The following is a 22,086-nucleotide window of genomic DNA, read 5'->3' as shown; positions in this document are numbered from 1 at the left end:
CGACAGGCCAGTCAAGAAACAAGCACCACTCGGAGGGTTGGAGTACTCAGGTGGGCTCAGAGGGGCTTCTGCTCCGAAGCTCTGAGCACCTTCAAGATGTGCAGGAGGTTTTATAGGGTAAAGTACAAGCTTGGGGTATTCGGCCTATAGGCATGGAACAGCTTTAGTATCAGTATCATCACAAAAGTGGAGGCGGGGAGGCAGCAAACCAACATTCCAAAGCCAGATAAGTATATTTGAAAATCCAGCTGTCTAGCAAAAACACATAAACAGCAAACCAACACTAATTAACCTAGATTTACAAGTTAGTCTAGCAGAACTCAGATCAGTATTCCAATACTTAGATTTGTGAGTTATCTTGTTAGACCAGCCCAGCCTCTCCTTCACATTCCTAGACTTGTGAGTTATTTTGTTAGACCAGCCCAGCTTTTCCTTCACAATCTGAGAGACTGTCATCCCAGGCTGAGTCCTCAGAATCGTTCACCGAATAAAACATAACTCTCAACTTTCAGGCTGTACATTTATTTCAGTCGACAGTTTAGTTTCCCCAATCAAGGAAGTATTTGTAAGTGTAAGTTTTATATGTACGTAAACCTGGCTAGGGTGTTGGTTGGAGAATGGCTTTCTGAAGCCGCTCATTTAGAAAAGATAATAAGCCAGTGACGAAATAAAATTTATATTTTAATTCAAGACAAGAAAAAAATTAAACAAAATTCTGTTTGGGCCCCCTCCCTCCCTAATGTGCAGTGTGCATCTGCACTACATATAGCCTCAAAGATGGGAGTGCCCGCTCAACTGTAAAGATCATTTTTTCCTTTCTTCTGATGCTAGCAATGTAACTTCATAAAGAAATAGTGCTTTTTTTTTCTAGCTCTGTAGAGGGTCATGGTAACTTGCTGCTCGCTTTGTACATGCTTACCTTTGTCAGAGCAAGCAGATAGCCCAGGTATGAGCAGATAAAGGGGGATGCAGGCCAAATGGCAGGAATTGGGCAGAAAGGAGGGGCACAGGCCAAATGCAGGAAACCACATATCATGTAAGCAACAGGGGTCTCTGGGCAGAGAAAGAAAAGCAGGAACCTCAGAGCTGGTAAGTGGTCATACATTTTGGGGTGACAAATCCTGGAGGCAGGCAAAGAAAGGTGGGAGAAGGCAGGAATCTCTAGTGTCCAAATGTAATCTTTTGCTCATTATGTCCTCATTTCAATAAAAATTAGCCTTGCAGATTAGAAGTACCCATCATGCACTGATGCCATGACACTTCCGATCCAGACTAAATAAGGATAAAAATCTCTCCTCCCTTTGGGAAGGGGTAGCTGGGGTGATAATCAGGGAATATGACCCCAAACCCTTCCCTTCCCAATGAATATTCTGCCCATTCATTTTTACACCCAATGTAACAAACTTGCCACAGAAACTCAGGGCAGCCACTCACTTGAGCCTGCCAGCTCTTCCCTTGAGAGTGTACTGTCTATCCCTTAATAAATCCCCATTTTACTTTCTTAACCTCAGCATCCCATCTCTGAAGTCTTTCTTCAACAAGAAAAGAACCTAGTCACCTGCAACACCTGGATTATATATCCTTGGTGACCTTGTAAAAAAAGTATGTCATTTTGACATATGATCCTTTGTCTCAAAAATGTATACGACTTGTGCCTTTGAATTCTAACAGGTGAAACAGTTCTCAGCTTTCTGAGAATCTGCTTCCCAGGTTATAATCCTCATTTTGACTTGAATAAAATTCCCTTTTTTTTCTTCTTAATAGCTGAATTTTTATTGACTCTAGCTTCTCAAGTAATCAGCCAGTACAGACCACTCAATGTCTCGCAACTTAGCAACTCCAGTGTCTTTCAACTGGGTTCCTCTACTATCTTTCATCTGGGGAGCCAGGTACCTGTTATACACTGCCAAATAAAACTCAGGATTATCAACCAGCAATTGGGAGATCCAAAAACCAGGACTCACCCAAAGGTCTGGATTCTCTGAGGAGGTGGACAGGCACGAGAAGCCTCTGCTGGTACCAAGGCTCCGGTTCCTCGTAGAGTTCAGGCAAAGGAGAGAAATTTGCTCTGGGTAAAGTTGTTGGTCACCAAAACTGGAAAAAAAAAAAAAAAAGCACAATCTGTAAGTTGAGAATTGTTTTATTCAGCGGCCTTACTAAAATTTATAGCCAAGGATGGCAGCCTCTGAGATAGGTCTGAGGGACTGTTTCAAAGAGGTAAGGGAGGAGTCTGGATATATAAGGTTTTTGGGGGGAGGGGGTGGAGAAAGGTAGTAAACATGAAAAGATTACTGCTAATTAAAGAAACAGACATCTGGAGTTAATGAATGTAGCATTTTTCTATGTATGGGACTATGCAAGAGTCTGGACTATTGAAATCATCCTTTTGATAGGAAACTTAACTATCTAGGGCCAGTATTCTGTTTTTCTCCATCCGAAATTCCCCTCAGAGCTCACTGTCAGAGGTGGCTGCAGTGGCTGATGGCTTGATAGGTGCAACATCCTTTATTTTCTAAAATGGGAGGAGACATTCCTTGTCCACAGCTATCTTAGATACCTCAGAGAAGTGCACTTTTGCAGTATGTCCTTCTGTGCCTGGCTTATTTCTGACGTGTGCACTGAGAAGACTACTCATTTCTGTGGTATTCTTCACAAAAAATAACCTCAATCTAATCATGAGAAAATGTCAGACAAATCAAAATTAAGGAATTTTCTATAAAATATGTGACTAGTATTCTTCAAAAGTGTCAAGGTCGTGAAAGAAAAAAAAAAGGGAAAACTGAAAAATTGTCATAGATAAGAGGAGACTAAGGAGATGTGAAAACTAAATGCAATGTGGGCTCCTGGAGCATTAGTGTATAAACGCGATGACATCTTAATAAAGCCTGTAGTTTAGTTAATATTGTTGTACTAATTCTTATATTCCTATAGGTGCTTAATAAATTATGAGTAAAATAATTTCCTTTGATCCACAGTACCATTATTTGAAATGCCCAGAATTTCTTTGGACATTTTGCCTGCAAGAACGTATTTCATATTATTATTCCCATTTTACAGATGAAGGAACTAAATTTGAATATACACATAAAGTGTGAGAGCTTGGCTATATAACATCAACCCTTCTGGAATCTTAGTCATGTTTCCTCTTGGATTTTTTTTCTGTTCTTCTCAACCTTTAAAGCTCAACACTACTGCACATCTTTGGAAGATCTTCCCATAACTACACTAGAGTAAGCTTTGTCATTCCATTTCAGCATCCTGTTTGATTTCACCACTCTTCACAGTCTGTGTTTTTATTTTCTTGCTTATTTCTTGTCCACCTCCCCCACCTACAAGGTGTATAAACACAAATGGTTGACATCCATATCATAAACATGAGATTGCCAATTTATCAAATATGTCTTGGACATGAGTGGATAGCTTTGCCTCTATTGATATGGTTTGGTCATTAGCCATAAAATGCCTACCACAGAATACATACATTTAATTTTGACTAATGACAATAGAAAGCACTCATTGCTGAGAAGAGATTATAACTATTACCCAATATCTATTCAAAGGAATTACACTTCTTGGGTAATAAGTAATAAGGATTAAGGCAGAGCAGAAAAACGAACAGATTACTTTGTGTTTGGCCTTGAACATTGGGAAATACATACAAAATCTGTAATAATAATGGAATGAATAATAAGAATGAGACAGAAAATATTGTAGATTTGTTTATGTTGTGTTTTGCTTCTTAATATTTGTGAGGCAGTTACACATTATCATTACTAGTGAGGGAGGCAATGTGCCTTGTTTCAAACCTCAAATGCTTCATATTTCCTCCCAGTTGTAAATGTTGGCCACTTTGAAAGTAACAGATGCTCTCATTCATCTTTTTTGCTAATTTGTACTAGACAGATGTCCCGGCGTTGCTAAGAGTTCTCAGGGTCTCTTAACGCTAGGCAATAGCACTTGCTTGAAATATTGGAAGATGCCAGCAAAGTTCTTGCTTTAAGCATTTTGTTCTTGATGAAAAATCTTTTCCTAAATGCTGAGCACAAAAGTTTAAAAGTCACAATTTTGAGAAGACCAAAATGCAAACTTGAAAGGTGATGAGAAAGGGAAAGCTAGAGAGTAATGGGTTTCATTTCAGGGTGATAACAGTGTTCTGGAATTAGACAGTGGTGAGGGGTGCACAATTCTGTGAATGTACTAAAACCCACTGAATTGTACACTTTAAAATAGTTCATTGTATCTCTATAAAAAAAGAGGAAACTAGATACATATACTGATCTTTCTAATATGTAAATAAGATTTTTGAAAATACCTCTGGCCCTGAATCGCCATGGATAATTTAACAATAAGGATGCCAAAGATGCATGCATGCCTGTATCTTTTTTCCTTCATGAAATAGCTCACTTTTCTCCTTATTAGGCTGTTATATTTTGCCACAAAGTAAGAAATGCTGGAAGAGATGACAGAATCAAAGAAACATGAATTTAAGCCTGTTTAACCTTATAACTAATTCCATTCATTCTCTGGTAATCCAGTATTATTTTTAACGAGTCATTAATACATTGACTACAAGCATGCCTTGCTCTTTAGTAGATTATTAGAGCCATCACAATGAAAATATACAGTACTAAGATATAGCTATCTCTATAGAGTTAAGTTGATTGAATAGTACAGTTGAACCTTGAACAGAGGTTTGAACTGTGCAGGTCCACTTATACATAAACTTTTTTCAATAGTAAATACTACAGTACTACGTGATCTGAGGTTGGTTGAAAGTGTGAACGCAGATCATGCACACAGAGGAAATGCTTACACAGAGGGTGGATTCTAAGTTAATATGAAGATTTTTGAATGTGCGGAGGGTCAGCACCCCTAAACCTTCGGCATGGTTCAAGGGTTCAACTGTATATGCTGAGTTCATAGCTGGATTTCATCCTTTAGTCAAAAATGCACTATTCCACCAAGAGTAGTTTATTTTTAATTTCCATTCTGCAAATTTATTCTGATTTATTTTCACAAGAATAAGTCTTGTCAATCTTCCTTACTCCTTTGGATGCTGCCTGATTTGGCCCACTTCTGACTCATACCTAAGTCCACAATCACTGACTCTGATTTTGTCACCTGCTGCCTTCACAGGCAGCTAACTGTAGTAATAATGCTCGTCTTGAAATCAGGCATAATTTAATGTTGGGTATAGATATATTTGAAGTTGTCTAAGAGTTTATTTTTGTATCTGGTGCTGGAGAGGTAGAAATTCCCCCCTCTACCCCTCTTGACTTCTTGTGGCTGGACTAATAAAATTAATACAGTAGAAACTAACAAGAGAAAAAGAAATTTTAATTCGTGCACATGGAGGTCTCATAGAAATAAGACTTAAAAGGCAGCCAAAGCAAGTAGCTTTTATACTTTTCAGACAACAAAACAATACAATTGTAAGGAATTGACAGGACAAAGAAATTTAGGTTTGGGGTGCTCAATTAAGGGAGAATCTAAACAGAGTTTGGGCTTGCAGTGGTAAATTAAAGAGGTAACAAGGTTTGTTTACATAGGCTTCTTAGCCTGAATTCCCTATCTCTGAGGATAACAGTGTTGTCAACAATTAGGTTATTGTCTCCTTGCAGAACGATTTCAGAGACAAGATACAGAGGTTAAGAAAATAAAGTGGGGATTTATTAAGAGATAGACAGTACACTATCAAGGGGAGAGTGGGCAGGCTCAGGTGAGCAGCTGCCATGAGTTTCTTCGGCAAGCTGGTTATATGGGGTGTAAAAATGAGTAGGAGTATTTATTCACTGGGGAGTTGTATACTCTGATTTCCATCCTAGCTCCACCTTCCTAAGGTGGGGAGGGACTTTTGTCCTTATTTAGTCTGCATTGGAAGCATCATGGCGTCAGTGCATGATGGGCACTTCTAATCTGAAAGGCTAATTTTATTAAAATGAGGGCATAATGAGCAAAAGGTTACATTCAGACATTAGAGTTTCCCACCATTTCTCATCTTTCTTTGTTGGCCTCCAGGACACTTGTCACCCCAAAATGTCTGACCGCTTATCAGCCCACAGGTTCTGCTTTTCTCTGCCCAAGGACCCCTGCTGTTTACATGATGTATGATTTCCTTTATTGGCCTGTGCCTCTCCCTTTTTGCCCAATTCCTGCCATATGGCCTGTGTCCCCCTTTCTCTGCTCATATCTAGCTATCTGCCTGCTCTAACAACGGTTCCTTCTATCTCCAGATGCAGGGAGTACACTTTTCACATAAGAGACATTACCTGCTTTCATGGAGACAGAAAGGAGGATCAGGATGTCCCTCTTGGATTTGCCATTTCTTAAGTAACTTTAATTCAAAATAGTCAATATGCCATTGTGGCATATTTGGGGAAGATCTACCCTGAGCCCCAACACTGGGTATTGAAAAGCACACAGTCTTTGCTTCAGTTAGGTGTGTTTCTCCATCATATTCATATTAGTTATCCACTTTCTGTAACAATTATCCTAAAACTTGGTGGTTTAAGATGGCAAATATTTATTATCTCATGGTTTTTGTGGGTCAGAACACCCTGGATGCAATTTAGCTGAATGCTGCTGCCTCAGGTTTGAATTAAGATGTTGGCTGGGGCTGTAGTCTTATCTGAAAGTTAGGCTGAGAGAGGATCAATTTCCAAGCCAACTCATGTGGTTGAGGCCAGGATTTGATTCCTTCTGGGCTACTGAACTACAGGCCTCAGTTTCTTACTGGATGTTAGCCAGAGGCCTCCCTCATTTGGTTGTTATATGGGTCTCTCCATAAGGCAGCTTACAACATGGCAGTTTGCTTCAATAGAATAAACAAATGAGAAGAGCCAGAGATTGCAAGCAAAATAGGCTGCAGTGTTTATGCAATCTAATCTCAGAAGTGATATCCCATCAATTTTTCCGATATTCTATTTGTTAGAAGCAAGTCAATAGGTACAGTCCATGCTCAAAGTGCAAGTGCATGGACATGAATACCAGGAAGTGGGAAAAGTTGGGGAATATTTTAGAGGTAGTCTACCTCATTATCCCATTATCCTACACTATATACACTATATGCATTCTAGCTGTTTGCCTTGCTCAAGCTTTTTTCCCAAATCTTAAAAACGCTTTGCCCCTCCTCTGTGTCTCTCCAAATTCTGCCCATTCTTTCCAACCCCAGCCAAGTTCCACCTCCTCCAGATTGTTTTCCAACTGTATGTTGAGCTCACTTCTCTGAACTCCAATTAAATTTACAAGCAACACCATTTATTCTTTTATTGTTTCATTGTGTATTATTGTCCCAGTTAGCTTGGAAGTTCCTTGAGAACAAGGGTCATGCTTCTCCCTTTTCTTGCATACTTAGCACACATCACATAGCACAGGATTTTACACAAAATGTGTACCCAACGAATAGATGTTTGGCAGTAAATTAAGTTAAATAGAATAGCTGAGGAGGAAGAGTAATATACCTTAGGATTTCAGGGGGAGCTGCTGCGATGACTGTGTTATCTTCTTTTCAAAGAGTTGAATGGCTCTGCTTTGAATTTACCAGTTGGAGCATGTGAAATTAGCTTGTCTATGTATCTGCTAGTTTGTGATTGTCCCTCCACCTGATGCAGGGTTACACCTCCACAGAAGTGTTAGTTTAGAGAAAAATTTGAAAGATCAAGAGAAGAAGAATCTGGTTATTAGTAGTGGAGAGGTACTTGAGGCATGGGAAGACTAATAATTATCGAGGGCCAACTACAGCAGGATTTTACATTTAATCACACATTACTGTGTCCTCACTATTCTGTTAGATGTTATTTCAAAAATAAGAAAACAGAGGATCAGAGAGAAAGTTTAATAACGTGGTTTGAAAGCTAGTACAGTGGTAGAGATGGAAGTCAAATTCCAGTTCTAATTATAAAGACCCTCCCTTTTCCATTATACCATGTTGCCTCCTAAGGATCAGAAAAGTATTTCAATATTCCTAATCTTCAAACCATTGCTAGTAGAATTATTTTAATAATAATAATGCTGCCTCATATTTGTATAGTGCCTAAAACATTCTTTCCAGCTGTTTTCACAGCACAGCATGGTGCTTATTCTCATAGACTCCAGACCTAGAGTGGTTAATTTGAATTTTAACATTACCACTTAGGTGTTGTGTGACCTTAAGTAAACTGTCTAATCCCTGTGTGTTTCGATTTTCTCACCTGTAAAATGGTGATGATAATATTATCACTTCATAATGTTGCTGTGAAGATTAAATAATCTTTGTAAAGCATTTGCAGCAATTTTAGGTAAATAATGGACATTAAATAAATATTACATAATATTTTAATGCAGTGTATTATGAGAGGGAGTGTAAGGTAGTGATTGCTGACTCCAGACCCAGATTACTTGTGTTTTTAATCCTGATTGCAACTAATCAGCTGTATGACTTTTGGAAAATGATATGACATCTCAGGGCTTTGAGTTTCACATTTGCAAAAGTGAGTTAATAGCAACAGACATCTCATAAGGTTTTTGAGGGGAATAAATGAGTTAATAATATATCCCAAGTGCTTAAAACAATATCTGGACCTTGATAAGCACTATGTAAATCCCAGCTATTATTTTTATGAGGTATTTCTTACACTTTACAAAAGCACCTTAATGTACATTATTATCTCACCTGATATATAACAAACTCCTAAGATGGGGTAGCACACAAGAGTGTAATCTGGGGACTAGGTACAGCTTAGTAGTAGAGTGCATGCCTAGCATGTACAAGGTCCTGGGTTCAATCCCCAGTACTTCTATTTAAAAAAATAATAATAATAATAATTTGCCTGAAGCTACACAGTTAGTAACTCTTAAATCCAGAGCTCTTTCTAGTATCTTACTCTGTCTCTTACATAGTACTGTGGACAAAGAATATCGTCTACCATTTCAGTAAACAAAGGATGTTGCTGCCATCAAGTCATTAGCCACCGCAGCCACCACGACTGTGCACCCTGCGGTGATTCAGGATGGAGAAAAACAGGATACTGTCCCTAGATAGTTAATATGCATATCAAAGAAATGATTTTAATAAGACCAGGCTCTTGCATCTTCCCATACATAGAGAAGCACTAAAATGATTGATTTGTTTGTTTTTTGTAATTAGCTGTAATCTTCTGATGTTTCACTACATTTTTTTTTTCAGCAAAAATCTCTATATATCCTGGCTCCTCCCTTATCTCTTAGGAACAGTCCCTCAGATCTACCTGAGAGGCTGCCATCCCAGGCTATAGTTCTCAGTAAGGCTGCCGAATAAAATATAATTGTCAACTTCCAGGTTGTGCATTATTTTTCAGTAACACTACCCATCATGTAAGAGATGTTCAGAGGAAGCATGCACCTATAAAACTGATACAGTTGCTGAGGAAGAGGAGAGGTAATCAAATAGGGCAAGGTTTCTGGAGCAGCACAATAGCAGGGAGTGAGTTTCTTATAACAGAGTGAAGACACTATATTACCTTAACGTGATCTTACGTAGCCAAAACACTAAGCAAAATCAACAGCATGGTAGCATCACCAAGGAATCAGAGTGGTAAACAAGAGAGAATCCTGATATCTCATTTCATAGCTGGTTTCAGAAAAACATGAATCAGCTGGAGTAGGGACTCATCAAGTATTTGTTAGGTGACTAATTGATTGGAAGCAACCCTAGTAGGAGAAGAGATAACAGGGAGTAGTGATTTCCCAAAGAATTTAAATGGATTTTTTTTCTTCTCAATCAACAAATTCTGCATATGTAGACATAGACTAAGATGTAAAATAATGGTGATACTTCATTTTATATATATATTGTATTGTTTGTTTTATGAAGGGGAGGTAATTAGGTTTCTTCACTGATTTCCGCTTGGAGGAGGTACTGGGGATTGAACCCCTGATCTCTTGGGTGCCGAGCATGTGCTCCACCACTTGAATCACACCCTTCCCCCATCATATATTTCAATCACAAATATCTCTACAAAATGCTAAACATTCAGATGATAAATAAAAAACTGAACTGTCCTTTTATTTTGTGGGTATACGTGAACCATCCAGCTATTTATGACTATCTGCATGTTTACATATAAGAATAACAAAGTGTATTTTTTCAGTATTCAGTGGGATATTTTATATCTTAATGTGATTCTACAGAACAATTTACAAAACAATTTTTATAGAGGAAGACAGAAAAATTACAAATTACCAAATTATATGAAGAAAAGATAACATTCTACAAAGGTCATTTCATCCAATGTCAAGACTTTGTTTACTTCTATATGATAGCAATATCCAAAACTTCATTCTAATATGTTGAATGCAAGCCCTATTCATTCACCAAGTCTTTGTCTTTCTAAAAATATATTTTGTTATGATTACAATTTGGAGGTCAATACTATAATACGCATTTCATTTAGTTAGCAGTACTATTTTTCAATAGAAATAAATCCCTTCTCACTTTGTTTTAGCATTTATAAACTGTTTTAATTCTTACCTAAATAATTACAGTGTCTATTTCCAGCATATCAGAAATCCTGTTAGGAATATTTGCAATATTAAAGTATATACGCCCTTCCTTATTTTGAAAACATGGGGGTATTTTAAAAGATACTAAAATAATAGAAATTGGTGGCAGAGTCTATTAGGATTTCTTAAAATTGGAAGCATAGTAGAGCACCAGAAAATACTATGATGTTGACAGTAGCCGTTTCCCATGCTGGTTGTGCTATGAGTATACAACCTAAAGTATGAATATGCACTACTTAGAAAGGGTCCAGGGCTTTACATAGACAAGAAAATCCAATTTTCAGTGGAATAATTTTATGTCTTAATTCCTGAGTCTTTGCTATTGATTTACAGTTGTCCTAACTCAGTCATTAAGATGGTCACCCTTTACATCACTTTCAGAATAAGATATGGTCTCGAGCAAGAGAAATGTTTGCTAAAACTGAATTTATTTGGCTTGTTTTAGTATCAGGAATAATTCATAATGGATGAAACTGAAATTCACCCCATTTATGTAAGTAAGCAACAATTTACTGAGCATCTAACATATGCCTGGTATTGTATCGGGCATGGCAGAAATTGCAATAACTTTCCCTAGAAGAGTACATTAAGTCTGTTACTAAAAGGAAGGAAAGAAAACTAACATTTACTTGAAATATACTGCAAAAGAATTTTAAAAGGCCCCACATTTCCTTGCTTCTACCCTTGCCTTCTTTTTTTCCTATCTTATTCCCCATTCCTTTTCTTTTTCCTTTTTTTAACTTTTGATCTCACCTTCCTCTAAACTTTAAGTGGCATTAGACAGCTAACAGACAGCCTGCAAGGCTAATAAAAAATGGCTCTTGAAAGCACTGTTCTGACAGCTGCAAAAATAATGAGGTTGCACCAATAATACTTAGTAGGCAGCATGAAAATCCAAACATGTCCAACCATTCCAACTCCAAGTTTTGCAGCAGTTACAGATAAAGAAATCTAAAATCTTGGGCAAGACCATGGTCACTGTGGCAGACATACCCCAAGGAGAATCACAGTGATTATACAGGTCTGGCGAAACACAACTCAAGTGCTTCTTGAATCTGTGCCTCCCAGGCTATTGTTCTCAGTTTAGCACAAATAAAACTCTTCCCTATTCCCATTACAGATTTTTTTATTGATTATTTTCATTGACAGTCACATACTTCTCTCTTCTCCTCAGCCTGTAAACTCCAGTTCTACTTTGGTTCAGGGATTCACCAGGTCTTAAGGTGTTTTCTCATGTGCATCACCTGAATAGAGGCTTTAACTTCTCTTTGAGCCACTTTGACTATTTTTTTTTCCCTGATGATTTTGTTCTGTGACACAGATCCGGTTTGGATGAACCCTTCCCCTGCTGAGATTCCACACTAGGACAGAGAACACCCAGGAGCTCAGGTTTCCTCCCTTCTCTGGGATCACAGTTGGGCTGAGTAGTCTTTCCTCCTCCTCTTGTGCTCCAGTTTTTCCAGCAACACAAAGTTTGCGATTTTGAATTTTTGAAAGGGTTAACCCATTTTCTTGACTCATTATGTCTGTTTCCCTTTCATCTTTCTGGGATGACTGGCCAAGTGGAGAATTAGATGGTTGCCCTGCAGTAGGAAAAAGCCCTTCTCCCTTCTTCTATCTGTAACCTTTTACAGACAGTAGTGTGAACTTCAGGGAAGACAATCTTGAATTTAGTGGCCCCTGTCATGGAGCCTTAAAGCAAACAGGAAATAAGATACCTAACTTAAAGTAGGAAGCTTCCTTTAACTGGTATAAAGAAGCTTAGAAAAGGAACAATTCAAGAGATTCCACTCTATGGAGGCCTCTCTTAAAACAACTTCAGCCTTCTCCCTCCCCAAAGACCTGTTCCTTTCTAACTTTGTGTTTTTGCCCCTTAAAGTGCCACTCCCTTCTGGCCTCCCCTCCATTTTGCCCCCAGCCTCCATCCTGACTTTTTCTCCTTTTTTTTCCCAGCTTCTTTTCACCTTTAGGGTAAGACATTCACTCCCTCCCTTCCAAATAATGAAATAATTGGAGGTAGAAGAAAGTCTTTTAAAGGCAATTCCTGAAAGATTCCCCCTAAGATTTACTGGCAAATAATCCAACCCTGTCAACAAGTTAATCTGTTTTTCAACTTTAGGCATCAATTAGAAACCACTTTTAGGAAATACTCAGGGTTTGGCCTTTCCATTAACACAACCAGAGGCAATCCTGACCTAAACAGATGTTATTCTGAAGCATAATGTAGGCTGGCAGACCATCTAGCCCAGCATTTTGAGCAAACCATAATAAACAAAAAGAAGGGGACGGTACGGCTCAGTGGTAGAGTGGTTGCTTAGCACGTATGAGGTCCTGGGTCCGATCCCCAGTACCTCCATTAAAATAAATAAATAGACCTAATCATTCCCCCAACAAAATTTTTAAAATTTAAAGAAGTGAAACCTTAAAAAAAAAAAAAGAAAGAAAGAAAGAAAGAAAACCACATACTTCAAAATTATGGCACTGCAATTTAAAACAGCTTGACAGACAAAATACAGGTAAGCAAGGATACTTGAATATATTGTAAAGAAAAAGGCTACTGTGTCCACAATTGTCTTTTTTTCAGCCAGGAAACAAGCCACACAATAGGCTGCTCAATCAGAAAGAAAATAACTCCTCTCTGAGGAAGGCCTCTTCCAGTGACCGAATTGTCTTTGGATTGACAAGGAGAAATAAGTATATTAGTAAATGGCTATCCAATCTTGTTTTTAGTAGACATTGGAGTCACACTCCCCACTGATCATCTCTCCCAATTTCCCACCACCCTTCTGCAGAGCAATAAAAATATAAAATAGATAACAAGTTTCTACTGTATACCACAGGGAACTATATTCAGTATCTTGTGATAACCTATAACGAAAAAGAATATGAAAAGGAATATATATATGTATATGGATGACTGAAACACTATGCTGTACACCAGAAATTGACACAACGTTGTAAACTGACTACACTTCAATTAAAGCAAAAAGGTCTTGGTGTTGAGACTTACCAAACACATTATCTCTTCCTCATCTTTCTCTTCCTTTCCCACTTTGCCTATTTCCTTGGGAATATTAACTTCTCAATGAGACTTCCTCCTATTTTCACCTTCAATAATTTATTAGGATGAGATTTTTTTGCTCAATTGGTAACTATTATTAGGTGCACATCCAAAAGACTTTTTCTTGATATCCTAGACTCTGACAGTCAAATTGACCATATTACGTAGTTCCAGTTAACTACTCTAGGCTCTTGTGTCTTCCACCTTAGAATTACCTAAATTTTCTAATTTACTTTCTTTAATACCTAATTTCCTCTGGGCTACCTCATCTACAGATTTGGGAAAAATAAATATAGAACTTTAATGAGTCAATATAAAACCCATGCTTCCTCTCCTTATATTCCTTTAGGAACCCTAAAATCTGAAACATTAGGAGAACTATCCCTTTGATTCCTCACTCCCTACACAGGATGGCTGATCTGAAATTAGACCACCCTTAACATTATTCAACAAAATTCCAGCCATAGGCGCCTGTCCTATAGAAGTCCTTAGGATTAGGCTCATTTTTTCTTTCTTTTCTGGACATCAGAGGACCCTCTTGCCAGTAGGCCATCTCACTCAGGGACTTCCCTTCCTTTGCAAATTCCTGAAAAAGGAATAAACCTTTGAATGACTTACAACCAGTGGCTTCTGTGTGGAGTGTTTTGACATCTGATATCATGTAATGAAAGAGAACAGAAGATCCAGCAAGGAGCAAGGGTAACACATTTATAGTTATCATAACCTTAATTCAGTTTCCAGAGGAGGGAACTGTTTAACATTTAACATTATCACAAGAACGTTTCCTACTTCACTTGGATATCCTCTATAAGACACAAACTTAGAATTCTTTGTAAATGGGTAAACTCTTAAGGGTGAACAAGGAGATTTTCAAGCTGGATAGGCTTTTACCACTTTCCAAGAGTTTACTGAATCTAATTCCTTTCCTTAAATCAAATCAGCACAACTAGCTAAACTAATTTGACTAGAGCCCCTCAGATAGCAAAGGATAAAAGGGCTAACACGCAGAGACAGCAGCTGTGCTTCTGGTGTGTCTCGTGATACTATGGAAGGAATGTGGTTTCTTAACTGCTGCTGCTGTTCTCATTAATTACAGCGAGCAAGTTTGACTTTTAATAAATGCCTTGCTTCTGCCCCCCAAATTGACTATACTTAACACTGAAGCTCATATTAGAGAACAAACCCATATGGGAAAAGGAAATGTTTCAGCTGACCACTATGTTAACCAAGGTACTCTTAACCAAATTCACCTAGGTGAACAAATTAAAGATGATCTGGTTCATCCAGATCATTTTATGAAGTTTTGAGCTAAGTAAAATCACAACAATCAGCATCTGAAAAGATATTTGGAGCAATCTGGATGTGGTCTTCACTTCTGTATAAAGAGATTAGCAAGATGACCACTTGACCTCTTTGGACCCTCTGAAATGCAACTTGGTGAAAAATGTGCACCCAATGACCCATCACAGTGAAGAAAACTTAAAAACTATTCTGGAACAACATTAATGGGGACATTTTAATTAATTTAATTAGGCAGCAGAGCAGAGCCTCCAGTGTACGTCCCACCTACCAAACTCATAACTCTGGAAAAATTGTAAAAGTGGTACATAGGTAGGAACCACAAGGGAGCCTTTGAACACTTTCAAATAGACTTTATATAACACCCTGCATCACAAAGCTTTGAAAATGAATTTATTTTTGTTTACCTCTTCTCTAGATGGTGAAAGGCTTTCCAAACTTGGAAATTGCTGTTATTGTGGCTTAAAATGATTAGATTTTTTTGCTCCTACTTAGGGAATCCCTACTTAACTTTGTAGTGAAGAGCTACTCATTTTACTGGGACTGTAATTAAGGAATTTTGTAAAGTGTTGCCTGTTGGCCAAAAATTATACTGTCCCATCTTCAATCTTCAGGAAAAAATCAAAAGAGCTAATAATCCTTTAAAATTAAAATTTGCTAAACTCTCTGAAGACATAAAACTACGTTGGCCTAAACTACTCCCCATAGACCTTAACAGCAAACAGAGTCTAACCTTACGGATTTGTCATAGGCAGACCAAGGAAACTGGGCACTACATCCCTATTTGTAACTCTATTTTTGTTGCCAGCAATATGGCCCCATAATGTAAAGGACTAATGGGATATACTCAGAATTATCGTCAACAGGGTCAAGTTGCCTTTCTAAAGAAGCCACCTTCTTAACTTAAAACCAGGTGATTTAGTCTACTGGAATAGACACGAACAAAAATACTGCCCTGGAGCCCCACTAGAAGGACACCTACCAGGTCCTTAGCACTAACAGGGCAGACAAGCTACAACGTATATACAGATCTTCTGATCCTCATGTCCCAGCTGAAGAGACATCCACCTCTGAGTAACTCAACTTGTACTTTAACCAGAGTCCCTAAAATGAGGTTTCTCAAAATTTTTCTGAAGCGCATAAATGGCACAGAGACAGCTTTCCCATAAAAACTGGAAAAAGCAGATGAAGTCAGATCGTGAGCAGCTTCTGCCCAGAACAATGAAACAAAAGCTCTGCCTCAAATTTAGTCTCTACCCCGTCGCCTTTCTTTCTTTCTTTCTTTTTTTTTTTTAAAGTTACAGGCACGTATATTATCCTCTGGAACACCGAGGTCTTCCCTTCCCCTGCAGTGTCATGGGAGGGCCAACTCAGAAGGCGGCCACGCTGCCACCCGAAGCAGGCTTTTGGGGCGGCTGGGTCCTGAGAGGCAGGAGCAGCGCCTTCAACTTACCCGACAGGCTGGTAATCTCGGGATCCTGGGCTTCATAAGACTTGCCCAAGCGGGCAAGCTTAAGGACACCTTCCCCGTCGCAGCTGAAGCCATAGACTTTGATAACCTCCAGCTGAATCTGCGTGGCCACGGGCAGCACGAAATTGCAGCATCTTGCCCATGTCGTTGCAGACGCTGTCCCGAGCCTCGTCCATGCGTATAGCGTCCTTCGGAGCGGAGAACGCCTGGACCACCTAGGCCAGGACTACCTTGGCCTGTTCGGTGCTCAGGGCCGCGGCTTGGGCAGAGGTGGACGCCATGGGACATAAGATGTAAGTGCCGCAGTGCCAGGGAAACGCTCAGGGGAAGCGAACCGCCTCCTACAGAGGATCTCCAGGCGGGTAGGGGCTGAGGGGAAGCCGCCTCAGGCTGAAGCGGGAAGCCGGAAGTCCCCCGGTGGAGTCCTCCCCCCCCTTAAACTCCCAGGAGCGAGTTAGACTTCCAACACCTAACCAGCCTGGTAGCTGGAGACCATCTCGCACCAACCAGAGTTACCCTGTTGCTGAGAGCGACTTGCGTGGGTTTTTTTCCGGTGTGGACCCGAAAACCTGCCAAACAAATTCTAAAACAGCTGTAACACTAGTCTCTCCCATTTTATCCTAATCTTGAATTTGTACATCTCTAAAATTAGTTCCAAGTGCTGATCATAGAAATGCTCCCTATTCTTACTCTGCTATTTCTACTCTGTCCTGCCACTTCTCCCTTTCTCCATTCCTCAATTTCAAAGTCTTTGGCTTTTTTTTTTTTTTCCTGGCTGACATTGTTATGAAGCTAATATCACCTGTCACTGTTGCTTCTGCTTACTTTTTCCCATCAGCTCCATCACTCCTTTACAGTTCCCTATCCAAGGAGATCTCTCTGCCTTTTCCACTGCCTTTTGGCACATGGCCTCATCCAAACTGAGTCTTCAATAAATCTCTGAAGTTTACACATCCTACCCAGTATACCCTTGAAGAGGGAGACCCTGTTATTTATTTATTTATTTATTTATGAAAAACTTTTTTTTTTTAATCTTCAATCCATGGGCCTAAATGACTACAATGAAATCTGCCAGGTTATTACTGGTCTAGCTGAAAGTGGATATCGTTGGGCCAGCCCCAATATTAGCTTCATTTAGGCAAGCAACAACTATAAAACTGAGTTTTTTCCCCCAGCCCCGGAGTGATTCATGATTCAAATTTTACTGGTGGGTCCAATGCTTTTTTTTTTTTTATGCCAGCCAGTGGCAGGTTGTCATCTCACTCATCACTTTTCCTTGTTCTAACTGTACTGCTGCACTGAGTTTGAACAATTATTGCCTCTTTAGATCAGAGGTCAAATCCCTGCTTCTCAACCAGAGGGGCAATCTGTGGGGATAAACACACTCCTCTATAAAGCACCCATTCTTACCAGGTAGTAGAGAGACCTGCTGGAAGAAACAAAAAGACCTGGAATCAGTCCAGATAGATTTGTTGCTGCCACGGATGGGTTTTATGCTGGAGCTCTTCCTGAAGGAGCAACCCTATTGACTACTGGAGAAGTTTAACATAATACCCAATTAAGAAATATGAATTATACACACATGCCCAGAGAACAGCTAAGACACTGGAATAGTCCAAGCTTAATACAAGAAACTATATATTTTAAAAATTGAATTTACTATTTTTTCCTTTCATTTGTGAGGTAAGCATGTTCTTCTTCCCATTTAGATAAGAGTTTAACTGTCACTTCTTCTGGCCTAAGCTATGTTGTTTAAGTTACCTAAACTTAATTACAAAATATATATGAAATCCTAGTAACAGATTTTTGAATGAAGCATACCAAGGAAATATAGTTCAAAACACAACTTCCTTACTTTAAAAAATCATTTGTTAAGAATAGCATTTACTGAGTGCCATCCATTAACTGGCCTTTTTAAAATTAGATCATAAGTTTGAGATAGCAAATACCTTATTTCTTTAAAAATCTTTTTAGCTAAATAACTTCATTATGAAAAAAACCAAAACTATCTTTCATACTTAACAGCAATTTTTACTATTATTTGTTATTATGAAATCTGAAACTGTTCTGTATCGCCAAAAGTGACGTCTTTAACATTTTAAAAAGAAAAAAAACCTTTACAGATTTTTTTTTCTGACCTACTTTTGTTTTTGAGCAACAGCATGGATTTAATATAAGATACTAACAATAAAAAAGGAGATTTTACTCTTTTTAAAAACGTTTACATGTCATAGTCTCTGTTCTTATTCCCTTTCTCTCCAACTCCCTTCCTAAAACAATCTGCCTCATTTTAGGTCAATGCAAAATATATTTTTAAAATTTCCCTTTGTTATTTTCCATTTTATACTGTGGTATTCTGTGAAGCTATTCATGAAATAATCTGGTATTTGTAGCTATTGGGATAGTTCATATTTTTACCTTATGTTCATTTTTTGCTAAATAAGAATTTTAAAATCCAAATTACATTTCCTTGTGAAATTACTGGGTAATTGATGATTAAAATCCAAATATTATAGTTCTGAAATGTAATATACTGGTGTCATTTTGCACTGTTTACAGTAAAGAAAAAAATATGAAGATAAAAATATGAAAGTTAAAACTGATTTAAATTATTTTCAGTGTAATTTTGCCTTACTCTGACTACATCCTATGAAAATACTATGTTTTAATTCTTTTTCTTTACCCTCATTTAAAATTTTCCTGTTCTATATTCTGTATTTAAAATGTAAATAAGCACACACCAGTAATTTGCATGGTAAAGTATAAATTTATTTTTCTTTTAAACATTTTTTATTCTCATTTTCTCCCATGCTATGTTTTTCACTGTTTGGAACTTTCTGCAAGTGGGAATTTCATCTTATACCAGTCAAATACTGGGAGTGCTGTTAGCTCTCAGGGCAGTATCTTGAGCTTGGCTAGATTGCAGAATACAGATGAATTCATCAATTTTGGCACGGAGAAACTCAGGATATTTGAGCATGTAAAGCATTTCAGCATCATCCATCTCCAAGAGTATGCCAGAGATTTCTCCAGTTGGAGTTAGGTGAATGGACTGAATCAGAGGAACCAGCTTTTCATCCAAGAGCTTCTTCTGAGTAGCAGCTGATGCCAATATAGACACATTCAACATATCATAACCTTGTGTACAAACAGGGACAGGCTTTTGGGTGGATGCTGGCCTTCCTACTTTAAATTTTAGAGGACTGTGAACACCTGCAGCACCTGCAACTTTTTCGAATCTCTGACTTGCACGTGGTCCCAAGGCAGAAGTTTGAGGGTGAACAGCCAGGGTCTGGGTTGTTGTATTAGTGACCTGAAAGGCTGACTTGACTCCCTGCACTTGTGATGGGTTGGAGGTGCTGACTGATGGCTTAGGTGCTGCTGCTGAGTGGATAGAATAACGCATGTTTTGAGATGAATGACATTTGGTCTTGTTGACCACAGGCTTGCAAAGATGTGCACTTCCACGTTGAGGCTGAGGAACTGCTGGCATGCTGTTACCTGATGATGATGATGCTACCATCTTGTCAGTGTTGAATGTAGGATAACCTCTATCTTTTAGAGCCACCATTCTCTTCATATAGTTCTTGGTGAGGCGAGCCTGACGTTCCTCCTTACTTTGTGCATTAGCCACGTACAGGGGTTTGGTGATCACAGTTTTTCCATTCATTGCCCTGATAGCTTTATTAGCTTCCTCATGAGATGTGTAACAAACAAAGCCAAGGCCTTTGCTGCGGCTTGCCTCCATCATGACCCTGGAATTCGTGATTGTGCCAAAGAGGGAGAATTCTTTTCTCAGCCATTTACTGTCAATACCATCTTCAAGATTTTTCACATAAAGGGTAGCACCCTTGCACCTGGTAAGTTTACCCTGTTTCATTTGCTCAAATTTGTGTTTTAATTCAGATTGTCTCTCTGCTTTGTTCTGTGCTCTACCAACATAAAGTTGATTTCCATTAAGGACTTTTCCATTCACTCCTTCAATGGCTTTCTGGGCATCTTCAAAATTCTCAAAACTCACAAATCCAAAGCCTTTGGATTTTCCACTTTCATCAGTCATAACTCTCATGTTTAATACAGAACCAAATTCACCAAAAATCTCTTTAAGACATTTATCATCTACATCATCTCCAAAATTCTTGATGTAGACATTTGCAAATATGTTTGCTTTAGCTCTGAGTTCAGTTTCCCTTTCTTTGCGAGGTTTAAACTGCCCAACAAAAACTCGGCTACCTTTCAGCACAATCCCATTCATCTTTGCAATGGCTCTACTAGCGGCTTCTGATTTCTCAAAATGCACAAATCCGAAACCTCTTGATCCATTTTCATCGGATACCACTTTACAAGAAAGAATGTTTCCAAAGGCAGAAAATGTATCGTAAAGGGACTTATTATCAATAGACTTGGCAAGGTTTTTGATGAATATATTGCCCACTCCGCTCTTTCGAAGTGATGGGTCACGCTGGGACCACATAATACGCAGCGGCTTGCCATTGATAATATCAAAGTTCATAGTGTTCAGAGCCCTCTCAGTATCCGCGTGCAGCAAGAAGTTCACATATGCGTAGCCCAGGGAGCGGCGAGTGACCAGATCACGGCAGACCCTAATGGACAGGATCCGCCCGGCAGTGCGGAACTTCTCATACAGCATTGCCTCGTTCACTTCGGGATGTAGGCCTCCGACATACAGTGAGGACATCTCAAAGTGTGGAACCGAAGCACTCATCTTAAATCAGATCTTGAGTGAGATCTCAGCGAGGCTCAAGGACTTGGCCTCTATCAGTGGGAGGCAGAGTCAATCAAAAGAGGAATGGAGGCCAGGAGTGCTCGGCTGGGCCGCCACCGCTGTCGCAGAGGAGGCACAGCCAGACCGGGGCCAGCCCACAGCGGGCGGAAACTGAAGACCAGGGTTCTGGTGAGCGGCTAACCTCGCCCATAGACTCTCAGCCTGTCCAATTGTGACATAGCCTGTGCTTGTCTGACTTCATGTGCGCAAGCGCCTTGCGCCGGGGGGGGGGGGGGGGGGGGGAGAGGCGAGCGCGCGGCCTTTGAAGGCGTGGCTACCCCGGACGCTACAGCCGGAAGTTCCTTGGCTCGGCCGCCTTAGGCGCACAGGGCAGCGGCCCCGACCGCTCCGCGGGCTGCTCAGAGGCAAGAAAGTAAGTCTCCAGGCAGGTAGAAAAGCGCGGGCTTCAGGGGTCCTTTTTTTTCCCCCCTTCCCGACTTCCTTGCTTTTTCTCATTCCTAACTTCCCCCTTAGCTTTCTCCGCTTCTCCCCTCCCCCTCTCTCCATCCCCTCCCCCTCTCTCCGTTCCTCTCCCCTTCCCCCTCCCCTCTCCCCTCCATGTGTGTTTTCTTTAAGTCTTTTTGGGGGGCGTGTCAAGAAGGGAGGGGCGATGTTAAAAAAAATTCTCAGTGTAGACTACAACAGCTTAGGTTTTAAGGTTTTTTTAAGGAAAAAAATTGTACAATATGTGTGTTTAACTGTAATTAAAGAAAATGCATAGTTCACTATTTCCTGATAGCATCACATTTCTTTAGGCATGTTACTACTTGTCTTCGGTATTAAAATTTTACTTTGGAATAAATGCCAGCCGCTTAATAGGATAGTTTTCGATGCTAATTACATTTTCAAGAATTGAAATATCAGTAGGAAAATACCACATTTAGAGCAAAGTGGAAGAACATCCTATTGTTGGTCTCTCTCGAATTGACTGATAGAAATTTGCTGATGTAT

At 39.3% G+C, this 22,086-nt stretch overlaps 1 protein-coding gene, 1 long non-coding RNA gene and 1 other non-coding gene across 3 annotated transcripts in view; all 3 read right to left on the bottom strand.

Annotated features, from left to right (window-relative positions):
• LOC140691773 (uncharacterized) overlaps positions 1 to 16,467 on the bottom strand; it is a 71,885-nt gene extending 55,418 nt beyond the window's left edge. The window contains exons 1-2 of the long non-coding RNA XR_012067443.1: positions 16,332 to 16,467; positions 1,965 to 2,094 (exon numbers count right to left, since the gene is read on the bottom strand). This is a non-coding gene — a long non-coding RNA (uncharacterized lncRNA). The remainder of the gene's footprint in view (positions 1 to 1,964; positions 2,095 to 16,331) is intronic.
• Positions 16,468 to 16,887: 420 nt separating this feature from the next.
• Positions 16,888 to 16,952, bottom strand: LOC116277412 (U7 small nuclear RNA). Its single transcript, XR_004186878.1, has one exon. It is a non-coding gene; the product is annotated as a U7 small nuclear RNA (small nuclear RNA).
• Positions 16,953 to 19,096: 2,144 nt separating this feature from the next.
• LOC102542531 (polyadenylate-binding protein 4-like) lies at positions 19,097 to 21,204 on the bottom strand. Its single transcript, XM_072956279.1, has one exon. It carries the CDS (start codon positions 21,073 to 21,075, stop codon positions 19,216 to 19,218), a length of 1,860 nt encoding a protein of 619 aa, XP_072812380.1. The 5' UTR covers positions 21,076 to 21,204; the 3' UTR covers positions 19,097 to 19,215.
• Positions 21,205 to 22,086: the final 882 nt, after the last annotated feature.

This window comes from Vicugna pacos, chromosome X (assembly GCF_048564905.1).
Source record: "Vicugna pacos chromosome X, VicPac4, whole genome shotgun sequence".
Classification (NCBI taxonomy): domain Eukaryota; kingdom Metazoa; phylum Chordata; class Mammalia; order Artiodactyla; family Camelidae; genus Vicugna; species Vicugna pacos.
This window is presented reverse-complemented; position numbering and strand designations above follow the sequence as displayed.